The sequence below is a fragment of the Pogona vitticeps genome, chromosome 1 (assembly GCF_051106095.1).
Source record: "Pogona vitticeps strain Pit_001003342236 chromosome 1, PviZW2.1, whole genome shotgun sequence".
Lineage (NCBI taxonomy): Eukaryota > Metazoa > Chordata > Lepidosauria > Squamata > Agamidae > Pogona > Pogona vitticeps.
Window position 1 is genome coordinate 168,597,856 of NC_135783.1, and position 18,494 is coordinate 168,616,349.

Sequence of the window (18,494 nt, forward strand, 5' to 3'; positions counted from 1 at the left end):
ATCAGTTTTAGTACGTCCCCATCATCCTCAATCTCATGGTATGGTGGAAAGAGGTCAACAAACTTTGCTTAGAATGATTAAAACTTTGACCCAAGAATATGGAAACATTTGGGATGAACTTTTGCCTTTTGCTTTGTTTGCTTACCGTAGCTCAGCTCATTCTTCACTAGGTGGCTTTTCTCCAAGTGAGGTGGTGTTTGGAAGAAATCTACAAGGACCATTGGACTTCCTGAAATCCGATTGGGAAGATGTGGTTAAAAGTAGTACTGTGCCAGTTGCTGATTTTGTTAGAAAACTTCAAGAGAAACTCTTGGCTGTCCAGGAGTTGGCCAGAGACAATTTGTTGGACGCTCAAGCAAGTCAGAAGTTCTTCCACGACAAGAGATCCAGACACAGGGAATTTTCTGTGGGTGATTTGGTACTTGTTCTGAATCCACTCAGACCTTCTGAGCTAGAAGTTGTCTGGGAAGGTCCAGGTGAAATTGTTCAAAAATTGGGAAATGTCAATTATCTTGTCAAAATGTTGGATTCTAATAAGAAACCTGTTCTTTACCATGTCAATAGTTTGAAACTGTACAAAGATAGATCTGCAATGGTTTTTCAATGTCATGCTGAATATTTTCATGCTGCAAATGAACCTATTGATATGTTGTCTGAATTGCAAGATGCAGGTACATGGTCTGATAATCTTGTTTTAACAGGTACTGTTGATCAGAAAGAAAGGTTGTTTCAAATTCTAGAACAATACCAAGATGTGTTTTCAGATAAACCAGGTTACACCAAATTGATCAGTCATGTGATAACTACTGAGAACAATGCCCAGCCCATACGGTCTAGCCCATATAGAGCAATTGGTAATCATGCTATCCAGATTGAACAAGAGATACAAAAGATGTTATCTTTGGGGGTGATTGAACCGTCATTCTCCCCTTGGGCTTCTCCGGTGGTACTGGTGCCAAAACGTAACGCTCTGGGTGAAATTCTCGAGGAAGTAAGATTTTGTGTTGATTACAGAAAGTTAAACAGTGTTACTGTTCCAGATCCATACCCATTGCCTAGAATGGATGATTTAATTGAACATCTTTCAAAGGCTAAGTTTATCAGCATTCTCGATCTAAAGAATGCTTATTGGCAGCTCGATTTGGCTGAAGATTCACGAGATAAGACCGCTTTTATCACGCATGTGGGAACTTTTCGTTTCCGAAGATTGCCATTTGGTTTGAAGAATGCTGGTGCTTCATTTCAAAGGATGATAGACAAACTTTTACAAGGTTTACCTTTTGCAAGTGCTTATCTTGATGATGTTGCCATCTTCAGTTCTGATTTTGATTCTCACATGTCTCACATTGAAACTGTTTTGTCCAGACTTCAGCAAGCAGGACTGACAGTCAAAGCCAGCAAATGTCAATGGATGCAAGGAAAAGTCATGTACTTAGGTCATTTGATTGGGCAAGGAGAAATTCAGACTCTGCAAGCCAAAGTACAAGCTATTAATGATTGGCCTATTCCAAAAACTAAGAAACAGGTACGCTCGTTTTTGGGCCTAGTTGGCTACTACAGAAAATTCATTCCTAATTTCAGTCATTTGGCTTCACCTCTGACAGAGCTCACTAAGAAGAGACAGCCTGTCTAGGTAAAGTGGACACCAGAGTGTCAAGGTGCCTTTGATGCTTTAAAAGCTAAGATTATGGATGCACCTATACTGAAATCCCCTGATTTTGACAAACCATTCATTTTACAAACGGATGCCTCTGAATTAGGACTTGGAGCAGTATTGTTACAGCAAGAAGAAGATGGGAACCTTTACCCTATCTCATACTTCTCTAGAAAACTCTTGGATAGAGAGAAATTACGCAGTACCTGAAAAAGAGGCTCTTTCTATATTTTGGTCTCTAAATTTACTTAGACCTTACCTATGGGGGCGTAAGTTACACTCCAAACAGATCACAGAGCTTTAGTTTGGTTGCAGAAGATGAAATCTCACAACCAAAAATTGTTGAGATGGAGTCTAGCATTGCAAGATTTTGATTTTGAAGTTCAACATATTCCTGGAAAATTGAATGTTGTGGCAGATGGTCTTTCTAGAATGTACTGTGAAGATTCTTATGAACCTGAACGCTGAAACAATGTATTCAACAGTGTGCTATGTTTCAGTATTGTAATAGTTAATCTGTAGTTGAATTTTGAGATATAACCAGTTAATTACTTTGAATTACTTTTTAGTTACTTTTGCTTGATTTCTTAAAATTAGATCAGATTTACTGCTCTGAATTTTAACGATAATCAGGGGGGGCATGTGATGATTTGTGTTTTTATGTGTATTAGAATGGGATATGTAGTCCTAAGATTGTCCCAATAGCATCCATCTTGATTTAAAGTCTGCTCTGTAGTAGGAAAGTTTTTCATGCTGTTTCAGAGAAGCTTCGCTCTCTGGTTATCTCGTTGCTAAGATGAGTAGAGAGCAGAGACTTTCGTAGTCAAAATAATTCTGCCACAAAACTTGATAAGAACTCTCAAGCTCTCATGAGAAAGTTAGGCGGGACAACAAGACCCAGGAGGGGGTGTTCCTTATGAAGAATTCTGGGAAGAAGGAAGTTGGTAAGGAGTTGGAAAAAGATGGAGTTGGACTGAGAAAGGTCAGACACGTGCTTTTTCCCATAATGGTTTGTAGCTTTGCTATGGACTATTTTTCCTACCATGGACTGATTGAAGTCAACTGGATTTCATCTAGCATCAGCCTATGAAGACCCAAGACACGTGAGATGGACTGTGTTATGCTTTTTATTAGTTAGCATAATTCTATTTCTTTATTTTTCCAGCTGGAGCGGGGAGGGGAGTATTCCGTTTGTCTTGATATGAAAATGTACCTACTGAACTATTTTACTATCAACTGAAACCTTTTCTAAAGCAATTCTTTTCAATAAAGCAGTAATGATTTGATCTGCATGCATTGGTTCTGGTACAGACTAGCTGAATGTCTAATTGGCCATGTGTGTTTGCTACCAAAGATTTAGAGCCAGATTATTCTGAGTATAACTCATGGATTTGTCTGTGTGTGTTGCTTTCTTAATAAAGGAGATTGGCTTTTGAGGAAGAAGTTTAGACAGGATCTTGCTGAGACCTAAGTGGCTCTGCTCAGCAGTCAGAGGTTTGTCTGAATTTCGGACTCATCCCAGTCTCCGGCACCCCCGTAAATCTCTTTGGAGATAAGGGGCTGCTTACAGGGGCCATCGCTGAGCGAACGCTCCAGCGATGGCCCGGACCCCCTCGCTATGCGAATTCATCGCTCAACGGAGCGATCGCTAAGCGAGGCACCACTGTATTAGGGATAACCCCCTTCCCTTAGTTATAACTGCAAGATTAATGATAAATGCATAAGAGGATAAGAAACATTACAGCATTGCACTCTGGGAAATCAGCTCTGAAACATAATTTCTGACCTAGCAACCCTGCACAGACGTGTAGGGTTGCTGGGGACTGGGGGAGAGAAAGAATGAAATGCAGCTATGAGTATATAAATAGACATGAGATTGGGCCAACAATTAGAGGTGGGGAGAAGACATTTGGAAAAAAAAAAACAACTACTCAAGCCACAGATTAAAACAAATGTTTTATGAGAATTCTCAGTATATAAATGGAGAGAGAGAGAGAGAGAGAGAATCACATTCTTAACATAATATATAGTAAAGGAATAGTTTCCAGAACATTACAAAATTAACCTCTAAAGTACCCTGTTCAGTGTGACATGTCACAGTGTATAAAAACACATCACTTCTACTGTTTAGCTCTTTAGAGGCTAATCCCCTGTGCAGGCACACAAAGACAAGTTCTCCATCAAGAGGTGCAAAATCTGAAAGATCCCTCAGTGCCACTGGGGAACTTCTGGCTAGCATTCCAGGGAAGGCCCTGGATGCCACTAGAATGGTGAGATGCAGAGGGCATGCTATTTCCTAGCACTTTCTCCTGGTCAATTCCTTAGCTTTCCAAGGTATTGGCAGCTATAAACCAGCCAGAGGGACAGCCAGAACACAGCCACCATAAATGTAATACCTAGGACCAATTTTGACACTGAACCAGCCTCAGTAACTGTGTTTGATCTCTGCCAGAAGAACAAAAAAAGCCAGTGTAATTCTCCTTACTCTCTCATTGGTTTTCATATCACTTATGGTGTTCTGCAGGAACACCTGTGGGGGTAGAAAGCACTGTGACAAGGTAGAACAGCTCTTACATTTACAATTATCTTGTTACATACCGTATTTTTCGCTCCATAAGACACACTTTTCTCTCCAAAAAGGTGGGAGGGAAAGTACATGCGTCTTATGGAGTGAATGCAGTAATCCAGGGTTTAGCCACCACCCAAAAGCCTCCCACTGCCATGCTGGGAGGCCTGAACTGGCAGCAGAGACTGCTTGCTGTTTGGACCTCACCATTCTGCACTGCTAGCTTTCCAGGAACTGCTTCCTGCAGCCCACCTGGAAAACCAGCAAGGCAAACAGGCCTATGGCAGCAAGCAATGCAAATAGCCAAAGACCAAAGGGGAAAGAGTGATTCTAGAAAAACCAGAAACACAGTCCCCCACTTAAGCAGTTGATTTTCCCATGTTTGGGGAAATCACATGGGTCAGCTCATCCAAAGTGCAATAGATGAGCCTTATCCTGGGAAAACCACTTTTACAACAATGGTATCTCTCCTGCCAGGTTTGAGTTTGAATGGCTCCTAAACCTCCTGGCCCTTTGTGTGCCCTACCGTCCAAAGGCATGGTGACCCCCGGCTGCACATCCTGATCAGAACAGGGCTGCACAGCCCCAATCCCAAAAGACGCCAGGAGAGCTCTTCAGTGTTTTGGGGTGCCCTGCAGGACCCCCATCAGGGGCTGGATGTTCCTCCCACAATCCTTCAGTGCACAGATATTAGCATATCTGCCTGCTTGCATCACCCAATTGGCTTCTCTATTGGAGAAGCAAAGCAGGAAGGAGTCTCTTTCCCTTCACCTTCTGCAGAGAAGTTAGACCATGTGACCAACCAGACATGTGGAGAACCAGAGAGAGAGAGAGAGAGAGAGGACAGAAACAAAAGCTTCTAAAATTGACAGTACTGTAAGTTTAATAAGCCTGAGAATGGCGAGGGGAAGAATTACTACTGAGAGCCTGCTGGATGGGGGAAAGGTGGCTAGATATAGATGTCTGTAGTTCAGAGCTTGGTAGTAAGCTGCATCACTTCCCCATAAATTAAGCCTAAATAGAAGTAATTTTGCAGATACAGTGGGGTCTTGACTTAAGAACGGCTCGAGTTAAGAACATTTTGACTTAAAAACCACTCTCATAGGAAAATATTGACTTGACTTACATACTTAGATTTGAGTTAAGAACTGAAAAAAAAACCACGGGGGAGGCAGGGAAAGTGCCTGTCTGCTTCCTCACTCCTCCCAGCGTTTAGAGAGTGGATTGGGAGACAGTCTTCAGACTGCCTGGTACTGTACTGCCTGGACTGTATTTTCCCTGCCTTCCCTGAACCTTTCTTGACCTAAGAAAAAAAGAAACAAAATATCCCCCTCTAATGGTCGAAGGCAGAATAGCAGCTTCCCATTAGTTTCTATGGACGGAAAAGAGCAGATACGGATCAAATGGTTTTCAATGCATTCCTATGGGAAATGCAGATGTGACCTGAGAACTTTTTGACTTGAGAACCGCCTTCCAATACGGATTAAGTTCTCAAGTCAAGACCCCACTGTATTTAAAACATTAAGGGACCTGGGGGGGGAGGCTAATGTGTATTGTTAGCCAAATTTCATTCTGAAGCACAGAATGATTAAAAAGGCACTGAGCACATGCAGAATAAAGTTCAAAGGGGAAACCAAAAGGGACCTAACACTCCTTTCCTTAATATATTACCACCAGGGCTACAGGTTTTATTTGGTGTATCAGCTTGCCACAGTTTTTATGGACTCATCAGGAGCAAGGCAATTTGAATTGCAGAGGGAAGATCTGAATCACAGATCTGAATATGTCCAAGTAAAGCTTTGAAATCTTGAAAATTGGTTTAAGAACATTTCATAAATAGCATTTCACACGTACACACACACAACTGGAAACAGAAATTTTAGTAGTATTTTTGTGTTAACAAAAGCTGCATGGTGTCCTCCCCCTGTTTTTACTGGTTTTTCTTAATCATTGTTGTTCTACAATATTGCTGGTAGATTTTATCTTTTCATTGTGATTCCCAGCTACTGTATTTTATCATATTGTAGTCTCTAAAATTGGACAACCATCTGTCAAATCTGCTCTGATTTGGATTCCTGCATTGAACCAGGGGTTGGAATTGATGGCCTTATAGGCCCCTTCCAACTCCATTATTCTATGATTCTGTGCTGCTTTGAGATTATATTTGTACAAGGAAGCAGGCAGTAGATGTGGTGATGAATAAGGGGCACATTTTTCTTGCAGAGTATGGGAACTCATTCTACCAGTGCAAAGCAGAAAAGGCTAGCATATAGCATTCCTTTTAAACTAGAGGTAGTAAAATATGCTAAGGAGTATGGAAACAGTGAACAGTGCAGACACATTTTGGGCCTCCTCATCTGAAAAAATGATTAGAGAGTGGAGGAAACAGGAGGATCAGCTGCAAAAAGCTGATAAAAGTAAGCACACTTTCTGTGGACATGCTGCATGCTGCAAAGTAAAGAACTGAATGATGGAGAGAGAAAAAACTTTATTGCTGTAAGGAAGGAAGGGAGGAAGGGAGGGAGGGAGGGAGTGGAAGTGAGGCATGCTTTGCTGTTTGCTTACACCTGTGCTGGTGGTGATTTCTTCCTCATAGCTCTTATTGACTACCCAGCAACAATCTGTTTATTCATCTCTTTCAGTGCAATAACAATTCATTAGAAGTGTTAAAACTTGAGATGGTAATTCCCACTCATTGTGTGTCATCCTGCTGTAGAAGTCTGCTTCATGATTCTCCACTTCTGGTACATGTATGACTTGTGAAATGACATGCTTGAGAACACACCAGTCCCAAAACTGTACTGTTAGTAGCAAGAAAGACATGGATTTTGTTCCTCCTTGGTGGTTGATATAAAGCATTGTACCTGTAGTGTTGTTGTCTGTGGCTATTGGAATAACTTTGCCAACTACAAATTGTTCAAAAGCTCTCACTGTGTTGTACACTGCAAGAAGTTTGAGGTAACTGATGTGACAACATCTATCTATTGCTACTGCCTTATGAATTTGCCAGAATATTTTTTTTCCGGTTTTCCTCTCCTAAAAATGAGGTGCGTCTTATTTGGAGGTGCGTCTTTTGGAGCAAAAAATACGGTATGTATGGAATTACACACAGTATGATCTTACTGGTGTATATCTTTGAACTTTGACAATAAGCGCATCTTGGCGGATTTGCCTGAAAAATTCACAACAGTTCAATTTTTTTATTAAAACTCCAAAATAAAAGATACACACAGTGAACACTCATTCAGGAAAGGTTTGTTTTCAAGAAGCATTCAGTTACAAGCAAGGTTATATAAGAAAATTAAACCTGTATCTACTAAGCAAATTACCCAAGCCAATTGGAGAGATGGAAACAGAAGGTTCTGAGGTTTGTAGGTGAGAGGAGGAAGTGACAGGAAGACAGGGTACAAATATCAGAAGAGGGATATTCAAAATAATGCAGGAGTTTTTAATGCACCCCTGGATTAATGTTTCACTGTGGCAGAGGCAACCTTTTATAAAGTATACTATAAAAATGTGTTGCAAACAAAAATCTGCCTCTGAAATCCTCATCCTTTTTAGAAGTCTGACTGGGATAAATATTGCTGTTACATCAGTGCCAGGTTAAAAGTTCTGTAGTTGTCCAAGTGTTATAACATTCTGTGCCAATCTATCTGCTCTGCTTTTCTCCATGCTTTTGATTTGTTCTTATGGGTTTCTAGTACTAAAATACATTGTGGCGTTTTTTTTAATACCTTTCAAATAATGGCCTGATAAGACAAAGGGCTGCTTAAAATACTCCTATAGTGATTCTAATCAAAATAATAAATTATGAATAATAAGGACTGTTACTTCTAATGAAATAATTCATAGCTTTGCACCTAATAAGAGCTATATGCCAGCTTGTAAGTTTGCCAGAGCAAATGTTTAACATTCATGTGTAAGATTTATACAGCTACAGTAAAGAATGCTTAAGTAAAATTAAATGAACAGATCCCTGCTGAAAGTCTACAATCTTAATATTGGACCAAAAGAAAAAGAAAAAAAATAGAAAAGGTCGGCATGAGTGGAATATAAATCCAGTCAAAAGCACTAAAGAAGAACAATTAGGAAAGGAAAAGGGGATCAGCATAAGAAGCATCTAAAACAGTGGTCCCCAATCTTTTTGATCCGCAGACCAGTTCAGCAGGCAGAGCGCCGCCGCCATCAGTGCGTGAGGAGGCGGGGCGTCCATGGGGGGGGCATCCATGCCAGCATGTGGGGGAGCTGTGCATGTGTCCATGCGTGGGTGGGCAGAAATTTGTGTGTGTATGTGGGGGAGGCATATGTGCATATGTGGAAGAGGGCATGCAGGGGGGCAGGAGATCTGTCTCCGCAGCCCAGTCCTACCAAGGCCACCAGGGGTTGGGGACCCCTGATCTAAAAGATTACAGATCAGCTCTGAATATAAATTGACAGACAGATGAGGTGGGGTAGATACAGCTCAGCCAATCATTAAACATTAAAACAATTATTTCATTTGGTCTACTAACTCCTCTCAATGCTGAGAAGACACAGGTCAAAAAGAAGCAACCTAAGAGAAAAGGATCTTCAGTGAGTCCTTGTAAAACATCTGCTCTGCTTTTCTCCATTCAGCCAGTCAACAATATATGAAGTGAAGGAGATAGAAATCCACAGTCTCCTTACTCCTAAACATATCAGTGTAGAAATCTGAGATAAGAGGCATTCCCTAGGGAGTCAAGAAAAGGAGGAATCTTAAAGGGAACTCTTTCTCCCCCCCCCATACCTGCTATAAAATAAGACAAAAATAGTGGAAATGCCTTTTTAATGGCACATATTAGCTGAGATATTTAGTGTCAGGAGTCAAAGTCATTTGACCATGGGTTGCCCTGAACAGTCAGTCGGACTTACTGAGACTACTGACTTCTAAGTAAAAGCAAGTGGACAATTACACACTGCTTGATTACAGGAACACAAAATATCCGGGGACATGCACCAAAATCTAAAACACCTAAGATGGCATAACTGGAGCACAAAGGCAAACCCTGAAAATCGTTAAAAACATTAATTTCAATGTGCCTAAAAAGCAGTATATTAGAATAGAATGCCCCCCCAGATGAACAGATAATGATTAGATTATTGTTTCCTAGGGTGGGGTGTTGCTGTTGTGTGTTTTTTTTCAAACAATCAATTTAATTTTGCTGGTTTTTCAAATTAGTTCTCAAATTAATAAAATAACACATTCCATTACTATCCAAAAGCCATTGAAAAAATTGCCAGAAAAATTACCATTTTGCATCACTTTGCCAACATGAAAAATACATGAAATTCAGATTCCCATACATAATGATGTGAGAGAGAAGGATGCTCCATTTGTCCCTAAGTGACATCTGCCTGTCAAAACTTTTTTTTAAAAATCATCTTTATTTTTAATAATTTTTCTGACAGTTCTCTCACGTTACTTACCAGCCATGTATTTCATGACAACCATAACATAACAAAGTAACTTAAATTATAATGCAATACTTATTGCTTATACAATATTTTACCAATTTATAATCATCTACACACCCACTAGTTTCATATCTTAACATACTTAAATTCATTCTCCTAAAATATTCCCACAACATTCAGCTGGGAAGAGATAGCTCTCCCTACAAGAAAAAAGGTGGATAGAAGAAAAAGCCGAGCGAGTTTGGAAAGGTCATACATCAATGATTGTTGTGGGTTTTTCGGGCTCTTTGGATGTGCTGTCCTCTGAAGATGCCGGCCACAGAGACTGGTGAAACGTTAGGAAGAACAACCTTCAGAACACAGCCAAAGAGCCCAAAAAACCCACAACAATCATTAGATCCCGGCCGTGAAAGCCTTCGCGAATACATCACACATCAATATTAGAAGCTGAGGCTGTTCAGGAGCTTATGAGAATCGAAGAGGAGGAACCAGACCTGGGAGATGACCCTCAACAAGCTCCCAAACTAAATAAAAGCTATGACGAGATGGTTGTCGAGGATGCAGCCAATGCATTGGACAATGATTTATTAATGCAACTGGACACTGATGGGGATAAACTTGTGGGAGAAGCACTTATTACCTTTAAAAATCTGCCCAGAGAAGAATAAATAAAGATCATCACTAATTTGGAAAAAGTAAGGGTCGAGCTAATTGACAATAAGGATATAAACCATCTCAGAATCCCCCACCGCCACAGAGTATAAAACCTTGAGGGCTGATCCCATGCCGTCCATGGAATCCTGCCCTCTGTGCTTCAAACCCACTCTGGTCCAAAACAGCACCTACTCAAACCCTCATTCACCAAAAAATTGAGGACTAACAAGGGGAAGGTTCAGATCCATCCCAGGTGGCCATCTAAAGCTGGCTCTGATCCCCAAGATGTTTCATCGGCACACCTAATGATCGCAAACTTGGACTTATCAAATGACCCTCAAACGGAAAATTGACTGAACAGTCCTTGTGTAACCCCAGGTCATAAAACTCTGCTGAAAATTCTTTCATGGAATATAGCGGGAGGGAAACATAAAAGTAATGATAATGCTTTCCTGAACTATCTTTTATATTAGATTAGGCAACCTTCAGTCTAGAGAGAACTATCTTAAGGATTTTGATATTGTATTACTACAGGCTTTAGAGCAAGTCTTTCTAGGAGGGTATACGTCCTTCTATGAACCAGTTAGCAAGGCAAAAATTGAAGGATGCCCAATTGCTGGCCTAGCCACACTGGTCAATACCTCCTTAAATTCAGAGCATATTAAATTCCTCACAATCCCATATATTGGCTAATAAGGTCAGCATTCCTGATAAAGTGTTGATTTTATTTAACATTTACATCCCTCTGGGACTTCACAGTTTACAACGGCTCCAGCAATGGAAGCTTTTTAAAAAATGTATCGAGGACCTTGAGTCAAGATACTCCCTGGTTGAATTCATTCTGGCAGATGATTCAAATGCCAGAGTGGGGAAGAAGATCAGATATTTTTGAAGGCCTTAGAAGTAGAGAGTGATGTCTCCCTGCCTGCCTGCTGTAATTTCAGCAGATGATCCAAGGATTGCGTTCAAAATGTAGCAAGGATTGCTTTAGCAAAACTGTGTATCTACAGTGGAGTCTCGACTTACGGTCGGCTCCACTTACGTACTTTTCGACCTACGGACTTCTCCGGCTGCAAACTTTTACTTCGACTTGCGGCCGGAGAATCGAGCTACGGGCCAGAAGGGGGAGGCGGAGAAAGGCTTTCCCTTTCCCCGCCTCCCCCTTCCAGTCTGTAGGCCGTAAGTCGTGCCTTGGGATGCCTTCCAGGGCTGCTCCGCCGTCATGGAAGGCATCTCGGAGGGGCCCCCCTGCCGATAGTGCTTCAGAGCCACTATTGGTGGCGGGGGGGACCTCCAGATGCCTTCCAGAGAAGCCTTGGAAGGCATCCGGAGGTTCCCCGCCGCCGCTGTCGTTGCTGGGAGCTGAGAAGCGCCGGGCGATCCCAGCCATGCTCGGACTCCTGGACTGGCCAGGAGTCTGAGCATGGCTGGGATTACCCGGCGCGGCGCGGCTCCCAGCAACGACAGCGGCAGAGGGGGACCTCCGGATGCCTTCCAAGGCTTCTCTGGAAGGCATCTGCCGCCGCTGCTGGGAGCCTTCGAAGGTCTCAAAGGACTTTCCTCCCGACATCAGAGGAAGCCGTTTAAGAACTCTGAAAGCAAAAAGGCAGGGAGAAAGGGCGGGAAATTCAAATTTCCCCCCCTTTCTCCCTGCCTTTTTGCTTTCGGAGGTCTCAAACGGCTTCCTCTGATGTTGGGAGGAAAGCCCTTTGAGACCTCCGAAGGCTCCCAGCAGTGGCGGCGGTGGACCTTCGGATGCCTTCCCCGCCACCATGGGAGGCCTCTTGGAGGTCCCTGCCACTGCCGATAGTGCCTCTGAAGGACTATCAGTGGCGGCAGGCCTCCGGAGGTTCCCCCCCACCAATGCAGGCTTTCCCAGGGTGGACGGGCCTACCAGGGGAGGGCTTCCCCCCGGTAGGCCCTGTCTACTGCCCAGGAAAGCTTGGTAGACTGGGCCTACCAGAGGAAGCCCTCCCCTGGTCGGTCCGTCCACCCTGTGAAAGCCTGCGTCGGCGGGGGGGAGGCGAGTTCTGAGAGGCCTCTGGCAGCTGCGCCGAAGCCCTCAGAGTCCTCCAGCAGCGGCGATGGCGGTGGCAGGGGACCCCTGGAAGGCTTCAGAAAGGTAAATTTTTATTTTCAAAATGTTATTTCAACTTTGTGTGTTGGGGGGGTTCTTGGGCAGGTTACAGATTAAATGGTTTTCAATGCATTCCTATGGGGAATGCATTTTTGACCTGCGTACTTTCGACCTACAGACTCCGTTCCAATACGGATTAATTCTGTAGGTCGAGACCCCACTGTAATTTAATTAGTTCAGCTTAATGGTTTAACAGAATTCCCAGATTCAAGTGAGTTCACACATATTGCCACCAAAGGAACCAGTATAATCAATTATATTCTGATTTCAATTACTTTGAAATCCTACGTGGTGGAATTTGTGGTGGGAGATCAGTGACCACCTGCCTTTAGTAGCAAAGATGGCTCAGTACTCTGTCTTGAGACCTATCCACACGGGAAACGATGTCATGGCTTAGAACTTTTCAATTCTGGCTAAAAATGTTTTATAACTCAGACCAAGATAGCTTATTATATCAGCTTCTGCAAGATTCCAACCCTCCTTTTGGATCTACTGCCCTTTTTAAAAAACTGAATTTGATTGGCCCAGACATTGGCTCTTTAGGTTCACTAAGTCTAGAGCTAGCATTGCAAACAGTTAAAAGAGACGAATTATGGACATTGAGTTTCAGGAATTATGGAGCGTGGCTGATAAGACTTGCTCCCCTTGTCTCTCCATATCCCCTTTAAAATTTATTTATTTATTTATATATTTATTTATTCCCACCTATCTAGTCAAACAACAACCAGCTGCTTTTCTCACACTGTTTAAATGTCCACAAAACCACAGTGCCTTTTCTCTGGCCAGATGTAATGTCATGCCTGGTACTGTATCGTATGGTAGGTATAACGGAACCCCTTATCTCAAAAGATATTGTCCATGCTTTGGAAACCCTCACCCACATGTCTTACCTTTTGTAACTGCAACACTTCTTGAATTGGCATCTAAATTCTTCACCAGAGATTTTGGATCAATTTTCATTCCAGCGAAGATATTTGAGGTGAACAAAACCTGGTGCAGATACAGAGTATTATCAAAACTTGATGTAATTCATTTCTATATTATAAGCAAAACTTTGGTTATAGCCATTAGCTTTGGATCCCCTTCTCCCAAAGCAAGAAAAAAAAGAACATGAGAGACACTGCAGACTAAAACAACCAGAAAAATCTGCAGTAGCTGAACATGCCCTAAAACAAGCTGGACATGAAATTCTATTTCAAAATACTGAAATACTGGACAACACCAGCAATCATTACGTCAGACTGCACAGGGAAGCCACTGAAATCCGCAAGCACCAGCAGAACTTCAACAAAAAAGAGGAAAGTTTGAAACTCAACAAAACTTGGCTTCCGGCTCTGAAAAATACAGCGTGCAAAAGGTCAACGACCTCTACCCAGCCCCATGGACCGGGGATCACTACACACAAAAGACCAGCTAATGACACCCATCAATCACAGTGACAGATAATCTCTCCTCCTTATCACAACAATACACCCAAACAAGACACACTAATCACCCATCCCCTGAATAGGACAAAAGCCATAAATACTCCACTCCCAAGCAAACTACACCAGAGCACAGAGTGCTGTCCTAATTGATCAGATACGCGGGATATAAATAAAATAAATAAATAAATAAATGAAGATGCCGGCCACAGAGACTGGCGAAATGTTAGGAAGAACAACCTTCAGAACATGGACAAAGAGCCCAAAAAACCCACAACCACCACAAGGAAAAAAAAACCTCAGGCTCCAATCTACACCTTTCCAAGACAGCCAAGATTCTTACACTATAGAATAAAAAGCACAAGCTGGACCAAACTTCTTGGTTTTCTTATTCTTAGCTCTGCACTGTCCTACAAACAAATGTATTATTCCAAAATGTGTCCCATATCACCATCTAGTGGGAGCAGATGGCTGAAATCCTATTGGTGTAAATTTATGCACTGCAAGAAATACCTTGTCATCAGCCCACAATTTTGATTAAATTAAACCTTTAATTTCAAAAGCTTCCTAAGCCCCCCTCTTGGATTCTCTAGGGCTCCTTTTCAAGTTGGGGAAGCCTTTGAGAGCCTTGGGACACGGATGAGAGCCTTTAACAGCCAAAATTGCCACAGCTAGCCCCACCACCAATCTGGCAGTGATTTTTGGCTTAAAGGCTCTTCCCACCCCGAGACTCCTAAAGGCTTCCCCAGGTTTATAGGAACCCCTAGGGAGCCTTGGAACCTGAAGGAGGGAGCTTGGCAGCAAGCTTTCAACTCAATTAAATTAAAGGTAACCATCATGGCCATATGACATCAAACAACTTGCACAGATAAAGTTATGCCAACAATATTTCAGTCATTATTAGAAGTTTAGGTTCACTTAAATTTTGTATCCTGTCTTGCCAAATGCACTTGAACAACGGTTGATAAGTAAAAGCCATCTAGCTATGTTCTGCAGAGAAAAGAAGAGAGAATAAAATAAAGCAGATTATTTAAATGTAGTCAACAGAGAGATCTACAGTTAGCTGAAGCATCCTTGAGATGCAGCTGCTTCTTTTGGTATCTGACAGAGGATAATTAACTGCATTACTTGCTTATGGGGGGCACTGAGTCCATTATGATGTACAGATAAATTCATACAAGAAAAAAAATTAAATATCCAGTACTTTCTTGTTAAAGAAAAAGTAAACTACATAATGCTATTCTAGGACTTCTCACGAAGAAGTAGGAAGAGCACTTTTTTAAAATGTCCACTGTTAAACATTCTGTCAGAACTATGAAACATTTTAGGACCATCAAAATATTCTAATAAGGCCCTAAACGGTTTGGGACCTCGATACTTGGCGGAACGCCTGCTCCCACCAAGATCTACCCGGATCACCCGCGCGAGCCAGGAGGTGAGGCTGAGGAGCCTAACGCTGAGGGAAGCCCGGTGGGAAAAGACACAAAACCCGGCCTTCTCGGCGGTGGCTCCTCACCTTTGGAACAATCTCCCTCCTGTGATTCGCACGGCCCCTACTCTGGGTACATTGAAAACACAATTAAAAACATGGCTCTACACCCAGGCCTTCCCTCCTGCCAGCATTTAATTTGACTTAATTTTCTTCTTTTTTCTATCTATCATTTATTATGTTTATGGATTTTTATTTTAATTGTATATCCTTGCTGTTAGCCACCCAGAGTGGTATGATATACCAGATGGGCGGGATATAAATTAATTAAATAAATAAATAAATAAATAAATAAAATAAAATAATATAATATAATATAATATAATATAATATAATATAATATAACATAACCATGTTGTTCTTGGGAAAATACAAATTGCTCCTTTGCTGCAGCGCAAGTTAGTATAACTCATTATTAAAATGTTTCTGCTGTGGTAATTTTTCAACCACAAATTAGACCACTAATGAAAAATGGGCACTGGACTACAGATTAATGAGAACTGAACTGGTAATACACACAAAATACAGAGTAGGTGGAGGAAGGAAATAGCAAGCCGAAAAACTTATACTGTATGACTTGAATCTTCCCATCTAACTTGTGACAGTGAAAGCTTTTGACAGTTTTTGAGACCTGCTGAAGAAGTGAACATATTTTGTGAGGGTATTGTGTAAAAAAGTAGTAGCAACTATATGTAGATTTAAGCACTTGCTTATTATAAATGATATAATGGCCTACAGCTAGATCAACAACAAATTGTTTATTTTCTTTGAAATGTGAGCCTGGAGGAGTGAAGGCCATATATCACAAAATCCACAAAAATAATAAATAAGTAATTAAATATCCTCAGAAGCTGCTATGGAACAAAAGATAATAGAGCAATGGAAATTATGACTGACTACAGATGTAACCAAGCCATCATCCAGTTTCTTTAAGAGACAGAGCATTAGTCAACTGGTTTAACATGTTATTAACAACTTTTACAAACTTCAGAGCAGGTGTTGATTCAAAAACTGTGAAGGATAGTTCTTTAATTTAAACAAAAACTGTTTGCTAGATAGAAAAGCATCTAGAATTTTCCTTATAACCACACCTGAGGATATAAAATAGTCCCTCTCATATATGAAATTGGTGGAAAAGATAACTCATATTCTACAGCTTTTTTAAAAAATAGAGAGAATACAGGGGGTTGTTACATACAGCACTGATGTTACCTGTCTGTCATGGGTTTGGAGGGAAAGTTCCATCCTATGGGGAGTGGAAGGCGGGACATCAGGAGGAGGGGCTGTACTGTATATAAATGTGAAGCCTGTGTGGTGAGAGAGAGATGCTGAGAGACACTGGGTTGTGACGAAGCAGCAGCTGGGAAGAAGAAGCTGTTGTGGGAGTCTGTGTGTCAGACAGGGTACTACTGTGTGTCAGAGTACCAACCTGATAGGTTCAGGTGTCTGTTGGTTAGCCAGAACTGATAGGTTCAGGGTCTGTGCTTCAAGTTAAGGGTTCTGGGTGAACCAAACTGTATGCATGTATGAGTGAGAGTAAGCCACGTTACTTTATCTTATTCACCTGATTGTTTATTTTTCCCTGTGTGTATTTAAAATAAACCTTATTCTTTTTATTGTTTGAAAATCCATCCCTGGTCTGTGTGACTTCTTAAAGGGAATGGTTGGTGGCCGCTTAGTGTAACTGTGTGACATATCCCAGTAGGTCTGGGTTTGTCACATTGATTGGTGTCCAGCGTGTGGGATACGACTGGTCCAGTTGTCCAGTGGTCCAGCAAAGCCTTGGCAAGTGTGCCCAGAGCAAGGGGGGTCTAGTCAGGGACAGTCTGGGGCGCGTAGGTAATCTTCTAGGTGTACCTCACGGGGAGGTGCGCTAGTAGAAGAACGTGCCAACTGGGGAGACTTAGATTAAGGTGCTCTGAGGCAGCCTAGTTTTGGCGGGAAAAAGCTGAGGCAAAACTGCGTAGTAACAGTGAGCTAGCTTGCCAGCTGAGAGGCCCAGCAGAGGGGGGTAGGCTCTGACTCGATACTGTTGCAAGTTTAGTGCTGAAGAACAGCAGCAATCTCTAGGGAGAGCTGGTTCTGAGGCAAGAAGGAAAAAAGTGGTCGTTTTATTTTGAGGCTTGACTTTTAAAGCAGCTTGTTCTGAGGTGGGATTATGCCCTTGACTCGAAGCCAGATGGCAGAAATGAGTGAAGTGAAAGACCCCCAGATTGACCAAGGTTCTGAGGATGAATTTGGCTCAGTGCAGGGTGACAGCACAGGAGAGCAGAACCCAGAACTTAGAAAATTGCTCATAGCCCAACAGCATGAACTGAGGATGAGGCAATTTGAAATGGAGGAAAGGGAAAGAGAAGAAAGGGAAAGAGAGAAACAAAGGCAATTTGAATTAGAGAGAGAGAGAATGGAGAGGGAGGAAAGATTGGAGAGAGAGAGAATGGCGTTTGAATTAAGAAAACTGGAACTGATGAACCAGAACAATAATAATAATAGGGATTCTGAGGGAGGCCAATTGTCTAAGGCTGACCTGAAGAAATTCCCTGTGTACCACAAGGGAGATTGTCCTGAGGTGTTCTTTTCCTTAGTGGAAAGAGCGTTTGTGGACTTCTCAGTGAGGGAAACTGAGAAGATGACCATCATGCGATCTTTAATCAGTGGTAGCCTGGCTGAGGTTTATGCCGAGATGCCTGAGGAACTGATGAAAGATTTTGCAGAGTTTAAAAAGCTGGTGTTTGCCAGACATGGGATAAATGCAGAACAGCTGAGACAAAGATTCAGGTCCCTCACCAAAAAGCCAGAGCAGACTTTTACCCAAGTGGGGGCCCAATTGGTGAGGCTGCTTGAGAAATGGCTATCTCAGGAGGGGACAGAGACCTATGAGCAGCTTAAAGACTTGATAGCACTGGAACAGTTCTATTCAGTCCTGCATGGGGAATTGAAATTCCAGGTGAGGGAAAGGAAACCGAGGTCTGTGGCAGCAGCCGCAGAGATCGCAGATTTTATTTCCCAAATAAGAAAGCCCTTGGGTGAGGGGAAATCTGTGGGTAAACCCAAAGAAACCTACAGCAAGTACTCTCAGGGACCAGGGAAAAGCCAGCAAGGGGGAGGGGCCCATGGTGAAGGGAAGCCCTCAGACA

At 42.1% G+C, this 18,494-nt stretch overlaps 1 protein-coding gene and 1 non-coding gene across 8 annotated transcripts in view; both read right to left on the reverse strand.

The window, feature by feature from the left end:
- SLX9 (SLX9 ribosome biogenesis factor) overlaps positions 1 to 18,494 on the reverse strand; it is a 150,456-nt gene that overhangs the window by 127,340 nt on the left and 4,622 nt on the right. For all 7 annotated transcript variants that reach the window (XM_072995907.2, XM_072995832.2, XM_072995953.2 and 4 more), the window contains exon 2: positions 13,335 to 13,434. In XM_072995907.2, the coding sequence (XP_072852008.1) occupies positions 13,335 to 13,434 (100 nt within the window). The remainder of the gene's footprint in view (positions 1 to 13,334; positions 13,435 to 18,494) is intronic.
- On the reverse strand, positions 4,536 to 4,705 carry LOC140703579 (U1 spliceosomal RNA). The gene has a single exon (XR_012082901.2). It is a non-coding gene; the product is annotated as a U1 spliceosomal RNA (small nuclear RNA).